The sequence below is a fragment of the Melanotaenia boesemani genome, chromosome 9, assembly GCF_017639745.1.
Source record: "Melanotaenia boesemani isolate fMelBoe1 chromosome 9, fMelBoe1.pri, whole genome shotgun sequence".
Classification (NCBI taxonomy): Eukaryota; Metazoa; Chordata; class Actinopteri; order Atheriniformes; family Melanotaeniidae; genus Melanotaenia; species Melanotaenia boesemani.
The window spans coordinates 25,559,917-25,574,132 of NC_055690.1; the positions used below are offsets into that span (position 1 = coordinate 25,559,917).

The window sequence follows — 14,216 nt, forward strand, 5'->3', positions numbered from 1 at the left end:
AAACTTTATATGATTGGATTGAAAGTGAATGGAGCACATATAAGAGTCCAGAGCTTCTTGTCATCATTCACCACATTCCAACCCACAAATACATATAAAGTCCCCATATTTGGAGCATTGTCTATAAAAGCTATTACTAAATTGCTCTGCTGAAGCTGCATGGTGGTTAGCATTGTTGCTGTAAGGTGAAAGTGCTAACCACTGAACCACCAAGCAGCCCCCAACATAATATCAGATGGTTCAAATCTTGGGGATGGGGTCTTTCTGCGGGGAAATTGCTTGTTCCAGTCTTGCAAATGTAGGTTCTCCCCAGTACATCGGCTTCCTCCCACAATAAGTAAATAGATGAATAAATAAATTAATAGCTTAAGCCATATTAAAATAATGATATTAATCATATTAATATTGTGGCATGTCTAGTTCCAAATCTCTCATGTCTTTCTTTATTCTTTCTTTTGTTGTTTTAAAATCACATTTTTAAATATATTAACAAGAACTGTTGTATCTTTGTCACCATGGCAAATGTATTTAAAACATGGTCCTGAAAGTCTGGATATTTTATTGACATTTTTATACTTTTTTAAATCTCAGAAATAAGGCAATTACATTTTTTCTTTCATTCTTCACCTCCCTTGCGCAAATTACTTGTTTTTTGCAGTTTTACAGCATAGCACCTTTTTAAATTGATTAAAAACAACTGATTATGTTTTCCCTCATACTGCAGTTATAAATAATGATACATCATATCAACTAAATATTTTTCAATGCTTTTGAATATAGTTAATTGTGACATCATCATGCAAATATGCAGAAATCAAAAAGAATTTGTTGATTTCTTTATGTTAAATTAGGATAAATAAAGTGGGATGATGTCAGGACTTTTGATACTTCTTTGCCTCAACACTCCTAATGAAAAAACAAAGTCAAAATGAGTTATTCTCTAAATATAGCCTCTTTCTTTCTCTGCTTGGCATCTTGAGGATGGTGGTAAATGACCCTGACCTAATATGGAGAGCTTGTTAAGACTGTGCAGAGCTGTGGGATCAAAGTGGGAGGGTGTGAGGGGGGCAGGGCCCTGAGGTTAAGAGTCTAATTACTTCCCTGTGAGCCGATGAAAAGTGCCGAGCAGGGCTGTGTGGGCAGCTTTGGATATATGTGTGTGTGTGTGTGTGTGTGTGTTTTAAGGGTTAGACAGAAAGTTTCTTAAATCCCCCCTGGTGAAAGGGAATGTGCTGAATGCTGGACTACTATGTAAGGAAAGGCCAAGGTGGGGCAGCGCAGGAGGCCAAGACAGGGCAATGAAAAGATGAACTGTGGCAAGGGGTGTTCCCCTGCCAGTTACCTATATTGGGGAAATACTGAGGGAAACTATGCTCATTATATTTTATCAGCCCAACCCATCAATGTTTCTTAAAAATGACCCTGATAAATCTGCATGCCCTTAGAAACCAAGTGTGGGTGTGGCCTGAAAAAGAAATATGGCGACCCATCCTTAGTTTCTGAGGTCCTGCAGAATTCTACGTCTTTTTACTCAAAGTTTATCCACAGATAAAGATTTTTTTCTCATTTACATACATGCAATCATTAAGCGTCCTTCTATTTCCATATGGAAAGTCATGTGGTTTTTCTCGTTGTTTTATATGCTTTGCATTCACTTAAATCAGATTACCAAATTAAAATAAATGTTTATTATTATGAAAAAATATTCTCACACTTTTCTAATATGATCAGCTTTATTATTTTTCCCACATGCTTTGTTACTGTTTATTAAGAGGCATTAACTTTTTTATATACTCTAATTTTTTAAATATTTTTTCTTTTTAGTGCATGCTCAATCACAATTTTGGAGACAAAGACCTAATTAACCATTTTATCTAAATATAGAATCTTGTTTTCATTTTTTTGCCAGGCGGAGTTTACATCCATTGGTGTATTCCTTCTCCTGGACTAACACGGGAGTACTGCCAAGTCTACTTATTTAACATGTTAAAAATCTAAAACAGATTTTTTTTAAATAATGTGCTTTAGGTCAGTGTTTGTATAAATACTTAAACACCGGGGGTTTTGGGATTAAGATGTTACACAGCTGGTATTATACCATGAAATGTTAAAACCCATAATTACCAGCTGGTAATGATCAGATGCACTTCCTTGTTTGTCAAAAAAGAGCCATGGGCAGTTGTTGGAGGATTTCCCAAAGCATCTGTAGTCTGATAAACCATAATTACATAGGTGGAGAGGTTTGCAGAGTTTTCAGTCTACTCAAACAAGCTGCCTAACATCTTGCTGTTTTTTCTTTTTCCTTTTTTGCTGTGTGTTCTACTGTTTTATTTCCCTCTGAGAATGATGTTTTTCATTTTCATGTTCTTTTTACTTTATAAATTGGATCTCCAACTTGTTTTTATGAAATATCATGATGTAAAAAGGTAAACAAGCTATCGCTCAATGTACAGGAAGGGGTCACACTGAATCTTTTTAACAGATGGGGACAAAAAAAAAAAAAAAAAAAAGTTTTTCTTTCCACCTCAGTCATACAGGGTGTACATTTCACTGTCAGCTTCTTCTTTGTCCACTTTCTACCATACAACACTGTCATCGTGAATTAAAACCTTGGCTGTGCTTCTGCCAGATGGACTAAAATGACAACAGTTAAACCTAGATCAGGATAAAACTAAAATGATGGGCTTTAGACACCTGATGCAATACCTTATTCACAAAAAATTACCTTTGTATGGAAGCCAAGAGCGGCCATTATCGGCCGTTATTCATTTCTTTAATTGTTTTCTCAAGATAACAAGTTCGTTTCCTTGTCATCTCGAGACAACAAGAACCATTTTCTCATGATAACGAGATAATTTATCTCGTTGTTTTGAGAAAACAAAGTTTGTTCTCTCGAGATAACGAGATGATTAAGGTGAGCTCAAAAATAAGTGCGTGACACCTGATTTCATCAAAACAGACCCCATGACAGCTGATGGGAAGGGCTACAGACATGGTGTATATGTTTAATTATGTGAATGAGTGACTGGTAACACTTAACAGTCAGACATGTCACAAGTCAGCCTTTGTCAGACTTGATAGAGATAAAATCAGACGTACTGATCAGTGATGGATGTTGCTCGATCTGATGTCAGCTTGTGTCTGTTGCTGTATGGAGACATCCCAGAACAGAACAACTCTGTTCTGGTATGCCCCTTGGATCCACCAGTTGAGGTGTTGGGAGAGAAGAAGATAATGGCTAGGCTCTCTTCCCCACCTCTCCCATCTAAACCCCACGTCCACCACCAGTGGGACCTGGGCTGCTTTTGTTGTGTGAGCATGCTGAATGGATAAATAGGAAACACATTGCCAACGCACTTTGTTTAACCAAGGTAGATTAAAAGCTGCAGTACAAGAGCATATGATTTAATACTCTGCAGGCTAGAAGTTAGATTGGTAAACCTTGCCATTTAATTCTTTCCTTTCAGACGTTAACGAATGCGAGGTGGACAGCGGTGGCTGTGAGGGATATTGCTGCAACACTATTGGCAGCTACTACTGCAAGTGTCCTGAAGGCTTCAGAGTGGGACCAGATGGTAAAGCCTGTAATGGTAAGAAAGACTGATATAGAGCTAAATGCAGCAATAGCACAGATAAGCTTCATCTACCCAGCTAAAATTCTTTCAGCTAAAATATGAACAAACATACTTGACTGTTTTGTTTCTCTACTATCACACAGTATCTCCTGTGGAGATTTTGATCTCTTCTAATCAATGCTTAATACATTATTGTTTTTTTAAACACTCTTTGAGGTTTTTGGACACATGAAACAGATTTTTTTTTTCTTTTTTCACTTTAACATGGTGTGGTAGTCCATCTTCCTGTTTTGTAAGTCTTAAAGAAAAACAGTCAGCTTAACTTTAAGGAGTAATTCTGCAAGAGAATCAAAGTTGTCCACACCTCTACAATGTGTCTAAAGACCTATTAGATGTGCTCTGTAGTAATAAACAAACCTGTCTCAATTGATATCTGCATTAAAACATAAAAAGCACCAAAAGCATTGTGTTGCATCATGAGGACACTGAGTAATTAGATCAGCTTTAAAGTTAAAGATACCCATGATCTATCTCATAGCATTTTTCTGTGCTAAGAATATATATTCTTCCTGCTCCCCATAATATTTGTAGATAATATGGAGAGTAGGTAGAAGCAGAACACTGGGAAGAAGTGGAGGTGGTGGGGGTTTACAGATATCAAAGTATTCACCAGGGCCAACATCTTAGACAACATTGAAGCTATTTACTAGAGTGGACAAAGAAGACTCTACTAGAGAAAGTTAGGTCAGTTACAGTTCACAGCGAGATCTGCTTAAAATCTGCATAGGATAGTGTAGTGTTCTCTGCCATCTGTTGGTGCCGGAGCATCAGACTCAAAGAGTGTGGACAAAGTGATAAAGAACGAGGGCAGATCATGAACTGAAGAATATATCATATATATAAGTTGCTAAACATAATGAACCACCACACACCCTCTACAAAATATTAAACAACAGTATTGTGATTGAAAAAAACTGTGTTCAGTCAGAGGCTTCTTCAGTACCACTGCAACACAGGGGGTCATGGCTGCCCAAATCGACACCTTTCCATCCAGTCTGGTTAAAAAAAAGTGCCATCTTTTTACTGGTAGTTTTTTATGCAAGGCCCACTGCCTTTAAAGTTATATCACATTATCACTGCTGTTCTTGAGCAAATTTATACCATTTTTCTTGCAAGTTGCTTTACAAGTTTTACAGTTAGATTATTATTATGAACTTCATTGTTAACAGGGTGGCAAAGAAAAACAGGATGTGACTTTCTGATGCTATCATTTACATGATCCATGCTTCGCACAGCTTTTGAGCTTTCTCTAAACAGGAATCCACTCAGTAAATAAGCTCATTATTACAATTAGACCTACATGGATGACAGCAAAAACCACAGATGCCTTAGTTACTTTATGGCAGTTTCTTTTAAAGATCAGCTTAGATGACACCCTAAATTAGCAAAAGCTATAAATTTAGGAAGATACATTAATGTACTGAGTGCATAAGATGCACATAATATTTTCTTTTTGGAATTAAAAAAATATTTTTCATTCATTTCATTCATTCATTCATAATTAGTTACTTTATTCTGGCATTTTTTATTCAAATGTTTTGGATATTTATTTGTTTCAAGCAAAACAGGAAATAATATGTGATAAGTGAAAGACTGAAAGAAAAAGAAAAAAAGTGTGTTAAAGGCCCTTTTCTTTATTATGACAGAATTACTCATTTTGTTATTAAGAGTAACCTCATTAATATTTATCAGCTGAATAAATTGAAACTCCTGAGCCATGTTGGACACAGATTACTTGACTTGAGGTTCCTAAGATTTCCAAATATACAGCTATTTATAAATCTTCTCATAAAGCATGCACTCTGCAGAAATGTGCAGAGTTAGCGTCGGGCTCGGAGGCCCATTTGCTCCTATGAGCTACAGGTGTGAACAAATGCCCCTGACCTTTAACCTTTAAGACAGCATATTGTCACTCTGTAATAATTCAAAGCCAGAGAGGTTACTGGATAACTGGAGGAGTCAAATGGAAGCAGCTTCAGCAGCTGTGTTTTAATGTTTATGGGCTTCCATATGAATTGTATGTGTGGTCATATTTACAAGAAAAGACAATGAGCTTGACATTAAACTGGAAAAGAAGACTCATTTAGATTGTGGAAACTGAAGAATTAGTGACACAACTTACTCAGACAGATTTTCTTCTTTGCAGATCACTCATTTAATTTTTTAACATTTTTGTTTCTCTCTCCTCTCATTTTGTTTTCTAAGGTTTAAGTAAATTCTGTCCCTGAAGCATTCTTGCCACCTGTTTTCCCTTTTTGTTCCTCAAAGAAGTGCTTCCACATGTTTGGTCTGCTTCTTTGTCGACTTGTAGATGCTGACTCAGCAGCCCAGCTTAGTGCCAGACAGTGACACAATACCATTCAGATCTAATGCTTCCTGACCTCCGACACCACCTCCACCACTTGTGGCCCTGCTCCCATACCACCTCATTTCCTAGTGAAAAGGTGCTATTGTGTGTCTCCCACTGAAATCCTTTCACATGAGGAGACCAATATTAACTTTGACAAATCTCCTTCTGTCTGGTATTTTGCATGATAGGAATCCTCCATTAAAGCTGTCTGTGTGTTTAAGTCCTTCTCAACAGGCACACACTTCACTGGCTGCTATAAAATGATTAAACATTTATGTAGATTATGCAAATAAATATTATTGTCTTTAAGCTGACCACACTTTGAAACTCCTCCTCCTGCTAGGTCCTTCAGTTCACCTTGATGATTAAAATTAATCTGCCACAGAGATGAACCTGCAGGGAAACAATAAACACATGCAAACAATTTGAAAATGATTTGCAATATTTGTATTACTTAGGAAGTACTCTGTCCTGAGAGGAGCCCAAATGATAATACTGTTGCGCTGGTTCAAATAAACTGTACCATATGCTCCCAGAAAACAGAAACAAGATGTTACAACGCTTTTCTGCTTCCTTGCACACATCTACACCATCACAACAGTGAGCTGAAAGTCAGAGATGACACGTAGGAAGATGTTCAGAGGTATGTGTTATCCAGATGCATAGTTAAGTCTGACTGTCCTTGAATGAAGCATTCAGGTGCTGTCTTCACAGTTTGCTTGTGCTCTCTGTGGATCACAATTCGACATGCACCTAGCCTCATGGACCATCCACTGAGGTACTGTACAGGAAACAGACCGATTGCATGCATACTGCAAGGACAGTCGGTCAACACACATGGTCAGTGTGGGGTGCTGTGCAGTGCCACACTGGGAGATAAAATATATAGAAACTTTAAGAGAGGCTTTAGGTTTTTCTTTTTTTTTTGCTGCAATTATATGCACTTTTGATCTGGCAATATTTCTCTCCAGCATGCTGTCTCAGAGATCAGAAAATATCTGTGAGGTCAGTTTTTTTTCTTCAGACTTGATTAGACAATCTGTCTGATGGCTGAAGCTTGATAAAAACACAGCAGTCAGAATTCAACTTCTGTGCACAAGAGATTTGATCTGATTATTATGTTACTTCACTGACTCTCAGTATAATATGGAAAGATTGTCAAAATCATTTTAATAATCCATAATTTACTTAATATTTTGATCTCCTGGTACAAGGGGCATCCTGTGCTGTACACAGGATTAGACCCAGGTGTGCTGTAGTTTTTGTGGCCATGCTCTTTGGAGCAATCTGTCTGCTAGCCAAAGTTTCTAAACAACTGTTTCCACATTCAACAGAAAACTTAAAACTTTATATTACCCCAGACCCAACTGTCAATTACACATAATATGTTAGTGTATACATATTTTGTATGTATATTTTTTCATGTGATTTTGGGTTTCACTTTATATTATCATTTCTCAGACCACTTTGTTTTCTGTTAATGTTCATATATTTATTTGTTTTGCCTTTGAATATAAATCTAATAGAGTATTTATTGAAATGTTATAGAGATAAAATTGCCACTTACTTACCACCTTTGAGACCCCCCAAGTGGAGTAATGTTTATAGAAAGTCTTATCTGTATGACTCCTGTGTTGATGGTTTGTGGTTTTGTTCGGTCTTATAGCTATTTACTTTAAACGACCAGCTTGTTTAATTAACTTTGATCTATGCAGGGTGTTTATACATGCAAATATTGCCATTTCTTATCTGTATATGTTCAGATATAAATGAATGCGAGGAACTCAATGGAGGATGCCAGCAAACATGTGTCAACACACCGGGTTCGTATCACTGTGAGTGTAGTGAAGGCTTTCGCATGCACACTGACGGGCGGACCTGCATTGGTAAGTATTAGATACAAATTTATCTCTGTGACAGACTTTGTTAATATTAAATACTCAGTTTGAGAGGTTAAGAATGTTACTTCTAAGTTTTTTTCACCGTGATTTAAATTTTTGATAGCCCCTAGAGGCTGGAGTTAGCAACTATTGCATAAAACAACTAACGGCACCTCTAATGATCAATGTTTGATGTCATTTTTGTCTGTTGCAGCCATAAACTAATCTTAGTTAAACAGATACTTTCTGGGCTGATGTCTGACATCTGAAAGTTTCTAATGTGTCCAAGACTAACAGGCTGCTTACATATGGAGCAAGTGTGCTCCAAGTTGGTTCTGTGGAGACTTGTTTCTAATCCTATTTGGCCTAATCATGGAGGTTGTATCTTAAAAAATAAAAAAAAATAAATAAAAAATGGAAGAGAAATGGAAGGATTTGCATAAAACTGGTACCAGAGTAGTGGCATGGCCCAATTTAGGACTGATTATTGAATTTTAATCTTGATGCAGATCCACATTTTTTTCTATTTTTACTTTTTTTTTTATTCAGCTTTATTGGAAGCATGTAGTCTTCTATGCATACATAACCTATAGGAACAGAACTAACATGCTTTATTGCATCTACAGAGAAATTCTGACATGATTTAACAGGGGAAATATAAGGTTACGTTTATATGTTATATGTTTATATGTTTCTAAATACTCCAAGCAGCAGCTATGTGTAAAAGGATGGGGTCAGAGAGATGGCTAATTGTGTCTGTTGAAGTCATTAGTGTTAAAAGCCTGCCATACTTTCAGTTTTACAGCCGGTCTGTGTCCTCATGTCTGTGGTGAGAGCACCCAGAAGGCATATGGCTTATTTTCATATTTGGCACATCATTAAGTCACAGGCGCAACTGGATGGAAATACCATTAGAAAGTAATCAGGGGTACTCACTGGAATCTCACTGGATATCATTTCCCAGTTTCCAGCTTTTCTGTAGGTGTTTTCCATAATTATACGGCTGCAGAGTTTGATGTGTGAAAGCTGTTTTGGAAAGCCAGGAAATTCCTTTTTATCTTTCATCACCTGTAAATGAAGTTTTCACAACCCTCAGATTTGTGATTTGATGCCTTCACTGGTGGCTTTTCTTCTTGTTTACCATTCATGCCTCTTTCTCTGTTTTGCCTCAAAGCTGTGAATTCTTGCTCTGTGCTAAACGGTGGATGTGAGCACAAGTGTGTGAACATGGGCAACAATCACTACAAATGTGAGTGCCGGAAGAACTACCAGCTGAAGCGAGATGGGAGACACTGTGAATGTAAGTCATCTTATCAGCTATGTTCTCATTATGCAAGAAGGTAGAGTTCATTTATGTCACAAGTGTAAGTAGTCTTTCTGAGGGGCTTTTGCTGCTGCAAACTGGACAATAATGCAGCATGAATGAGGATTTCTTGGCTACTTATAATGGGTTTTATGGGAAGGAGATTCATGAGAATTGAGATTCCTCCTTGAAATGTCTTAGGAATCTTGAGGTATCATAACCACCCCATAGATCCACAGTATGTGAAATCAAGTTGCAATTAAAGCTGTCCTCTTCAACTAACACAGAATCATTCTCTCAAGCTTTATTTTTTGTATATTATATGTGCATCAGTTGTTTTTTCTTTGTATGCTAGTGAGAGACCCTTGTAAGGAAAATAACGGAGGCTGCGCCCAGCTGTGCATTTCAGAAGGCGACCAAGTTTCCTGCAGCTGCCGTTCTGGTTTTACATTGGCTGTAGATGGCAAGAACTGTCAAGGTAAAAAAAACAACTATTTCTTTCACACACACACATTCTGTATGCAGACAAAAAGGAATGGTTTTGCCCAAGCTTACATTGCAGCATCATAAGGTATTTCAGTGCTTCCTGCAAGTGGACCTTTGTAAATTCATGTGGCTCTGAAAGTCATTTAATCATGAAAAAGTATCAAAAGCTCTGTTCTTAGTTTAAAAGAATAACATGAAAGGGTTTTCCACACATTTTCTCTTGTAAAGCAAGCCACCTCTTCTGCATACCTGTATCAGTTTGAGACTCAGTGGAAACCTTTCGCACAATCCATCACACTTCTGTTCCACCTGCAGAGGATAAGCCAGAGTATCCTAAGTCCTAACAAAGAGCTCCTTTGGGAAGAAGCATTTGCTATATTTTTCTGAAATCCTTTACACATCCTGATTTTCAAGTTGGAGCCTTGTTTGTAAAATTTGCTCATGAGTTAGAAAGCATGTGTTTGATTCATTGGCAAGAAATCCAACTCCAAAAATAATAAAAAAAAAAAAAAGTGGTTGCTAATTTTTGCATTTCTCTTTCACATAAGTATAAACAAAGTCACTTTAATTTGACCTGTGTGTGCTTACAGTTACAAATGTACAAGATTCAGATGGAATTTTATGTCGGTGTATGAACTTTTTTTGTTCATGTACACTTGTGCTCCAGTTGCAGTAAGATATTCCTTTGCTCCTAAAACTTGTGAAACAGAAATTTCATTTCAAACATTTCAGCCTTTGTATTTGTTTATTTGTCTTTGTCCATTTGCTAGATCTAGTGTATAAACACATACCTCTGCATCCTTAAAATCTATATCTTACAGACATCGACGAGTGCAGCTCTGGTCAGGCCATGTGTTCCCACGGCTGTGTCAACGTGCTGGGCTCCTTCAGCTGTGTGTGCCATCCAGGTTTTGAGCTTGGTGCAGATGGCAAGCAATGCTACCGTAAGTTGGGACAGTATTAATTTAATTTTTCTTCCACAAATTCAACATGCTGGTGAGTGCTTTGAACATATGAACAAATCCATTTAGGTACATCTCTTGATTTTGGCTTTCTGTTACACAACAGAATGAACCTCTATATAAGGATAATAATGATGAAAATAACAGATTTGAACAAAACCTGAGAGTGATCCCTCATTTCTTAATATATGGCCTGGGAAATGAGAAAAAGGTGCTTCAACTTATTACAACATCTGCAACATATATAGGAAAAAAAAACAAAAAAATAAATGTTTGATATGATCTATTTGATCAACACAGCCTGAACATAGCAACGTCAACACATTCTTCATCAACAGTTGCTTAGCTAGGGATAATCAAATTTTAAGAAATTGAATTGGCTTGACTCTCACCGGTAGGCATTGAGATGGAGATCGTGAACAGCTGTGAGAAGAACAACGGAGGTTGCTCTCATCATTGTGAGCATACCACCAACGGCCCCCTCTGCTCCTGCAATCAAGGCTACCAGCTGGACCACGACAGGAAGACCTGTGTAGGTGAGAGCTTCTCTGTCTCCAAACCATATGTCCCTGTCTTTGTTTTTCCCTCCTTCATTTCACCAACTCTCTAATTTTTTTCAGTTTCAGGTAAACACTAAAACACCTTCTTCTTTCCTCAGATAGTAATGAGTGTATGAGTGGAGAATCCTGCTGCAGACACTTCTGTAAGAACTACCCAGGCGGCTATGAGTGCAGCTGCAGAGCTGGCTACAGGCTAAACCCAGACGGCTGTAGCTGCGATGGTGAGTGCTGGATTGTTACTAGATTATCAAGTTTGATGCTTTTTGATGTTTTCTGTGTTGTTGTGCAGCTGTGCAGCATACAAAGTCACACACACTCACACCACACTTACAAAGTCATTGCTTAGATTTTAGGCCTTTCAAGGTTACTTCATAGGGATGAAAAACAGAACACTTTGCTCACAAAGGAGCAAACCTTGTGCTGTCTCATGCAACTGCCAAATGATTTAAGTTGTTAAATGAAATGCAGATACTAGAGTGAAATAAAAGTGCTATCTTCATTTTACCAAACACACCTGATCTCTCCTCAGCACAGCCTGTTTGCCATTAAACTCATGAATTCGAAATGGTGTTCAGCCTAAACTTGTTAGGGTGATGTGACAAAGCTTTGCTGTGTGCTTTGTTCCAATTTTCTTCTAGACATTGATGAGTGCCTAGCAGAGACTTCAGGCTGTGAACACTACTGTATCAACACCTTGGGAACATATGAGTGTTTTTGTCAACAGGGCTTCCACCTGGATCAGGACCAGCACTCCTGTATCTGTGAGTAACACCTCTGTTGTAGCCTTTGCTGCATGGCAGACTGATTAGCCTCATTTTAGGGCGTGAATGAAGTGCTACTTTTATCACTAACTTAACTTTGTGCTTTGTGAAATTAGCTCTTTATGGCAGTAAACTGGAAGAGGAAGAAGATGAAGAGCAGACAGAGCAGCTGGAGGTGGACAGATTGCCAGACTTGCTGTTCCGCAAGGCTCCTCAGCTCCTCCACTACACAGCAGCCCTGCACTCCCATTATAGCACTGATGATGATGATGACAGTCATCATGGTAGTGACAATGAAGAATTAGAGATCCAGAGAGAGCGTCGAGGAGAGCTAAGACTGGACAGCCACATAGGTACAGTAAAAAGCATGACTGACAACACTGATGTGTACTCCTGGTCAGATCAATATTATTTTATTGTTTTTCTCATAACTCTTCACACCATTACTATCAGAAAACTTATTTTGAGTTTATACTTTCCATATTTAGTGTGTCTGGATGGCTCTTTTGGGGATGACTGCAGTGTGAGCTGTGAAGACTGCTTAAATGGAGGGTGTAGTGAAGGCAGAGACCGGTGTGATTGTTCTCCTGGCTGGACTGGGCTCATCTGTAATGAAAGTAGGTCTGGTTAACCTCAACATACTGTATGTTTGCTACACAAAGGAAACCTCTTGACAGTATTGCTGATAGTATTTTAAGTTTGCTTTGTGAATATTTAAAGAAATTATTTGACATTTTGCTTATTTTGGTTTTTGCTGAAAGTTTGATGAAGATTGACTCCAGTTGCCTTTTTAAATGTTCAGAAACAATTTTTAGCTTTTATGACCAGTAACAGAAGAACAAATAAATATTTAGCTCCATCCAGTGGTGACAAAGTAAATACAGCATTATCTTTAAATTTAAATAAAACTCTTTATACCAAGGGTGCCCAAGTCCGGTACTCGAGATCTGCCATCCTGCAACTTTTAGATGCAACCCTTCTCCAACACACCTGAATCAAATGACTGGCTCGTTACCAGACCTCTGCAGAACTGAATGACATGCAGATGACATCTGATTCAAGTGAAAAAAAAAGGGTCCTGATCTGGCTCTGGATAGATGTCTGGATGGTACACCCCTCCTTTAGTAGGATAGAGTATCCATTCATAACTTTTTAAATGGATAGAATTTGGCAGGAATTCTTTTTGAGAAGAGGAAAACAAACAAGCAAACAAAAAAAAATGTACTTCCTTAATTACTTCCTACTTGGTGTAGGTAACCATGGATGTTACCATTCCACAATACAGCCACGTGTACACAGATTGATTTTACTCACAGGACGCCTCATCTTTCAGGCCTGATGGAATTATTCTCTGGTGTAAGGACGAGATGTGTTAGTTAGCTGTGTGCATCGAACTAGACCTTTGTATCAAAACCTGTCGGCTCCTCTGTGTGGAGGCTGAGTTGTTTATGGGCTCCACAACACAAGGAACCAGAGGAATCAATCTGTCTGCTGCTGGAGTGTAGCCAGGGCCCACAACAAGACCACAGCCAGAGGCCAAGGATGTCCACTGATGGGTGAGAGAGAGAGAGAGAGAGAGAGAGAGAGAGAGAGAGAGAGAGACTTCATTGTTCCAGTGAAGCTTCATGATTAATAGCTGCCCTTGGTCTGGAGCACAGGGCCACTTGGGATAAGTCCATTTAAAGCAATCTGTCATTTTTGGAAGCTCACTGTCAGACAACACACACCCTGAAGGTGATGAGTCCAGACATTACTGATGTACAGATGTAGCGACAGCCAACAGCATAATGAACTTTGAGGGAAAAAAAAGTCACCAAACTCCACACAGTCTCTTACTGATTTAACTTGATTGGTTTCCCTAATTTTAAACAAAATTACACATTTTTCCACTAAATCTACAAAGCATCCTAGCACAGTATGTGAAATCTAGAAATCAACTGGGCCTTAAAAAATGTGTTTAAGAATATGTTCAAATGTCTTATAATCATATTCATCATGTCAGCTTTTATTCAATCTTTTTATTTGTTGTACATGAACATCCAACTTTGTTGTTCAAGTTGCTTTACTTAACAGGCCTTAACCCAATCCCGCACCAGTACCAGGTTTATTATTTTGATACAGAAACAACATCCCATAACTCTGATAAGTGTGCTGTATGTATTTTTTTGATTATCAAAGATGCATATCAAGTCATATAAAACAATATTTGCAAGAAAAAGTCTCTAAAGCAAGATATTCTCTAAATTAGATATCTACATAATGAATAAGTCAGATTTTTG

The 14,216-nt window shown here is 37.9% G+C and overlaps 1 protein-coding gene across 8 annotated transcripts in view; it reads left to right on the forward strand.

Moving 5' to 3' along the window:
• Positions 1-14,216, forward strand: part of megf6 (multiple EGF like domains 6) — a 62,807-nt gene that overhangs the window by 13,537 nt on the left and 35,054 nt on the right. For all 8 annotated transcript variants that reach the window (XM_041994489.1, XM_041994488.1, XM_041994492.1 and 5 more), the window contains exons 5-14: positions 3,468-3,590; positions 7,749-7,871; positions 9,040-9,165; positions 9,524-9,646; positions 10,476-10,598; positions 11,015-11,152; positions 11,275-11,397; positions 11,815-11,937; positions 12,054-12,290; positions 12,426-12,554. In XM_041994489.1, coding sequence (XP_041850423.1) covers positions 3,468-3,590; positions 7,749-7,871; positions 9,040-9,165; positions 9,524-9,646; positions 10,476-10,598; positions 11,015-11,152; positions 11,275-11,397; positions 11,815-11,937; positions 12,054-12,290; positions 12,426-12,554 — 1,368 coding nt within the window. The remainder of the gene's footprint in view (positions 1-3,467; positions 3,591-7,748; positions 7,872-9,039; positions 9,166-9,523; positions 9,647-10,475; positions 10,599-11,014; positions 11,153-11,274; positions 11,398-11,814; positions 11,938-12,053; positions 12,291-12,425; positions 12,555-14,216) is intronic.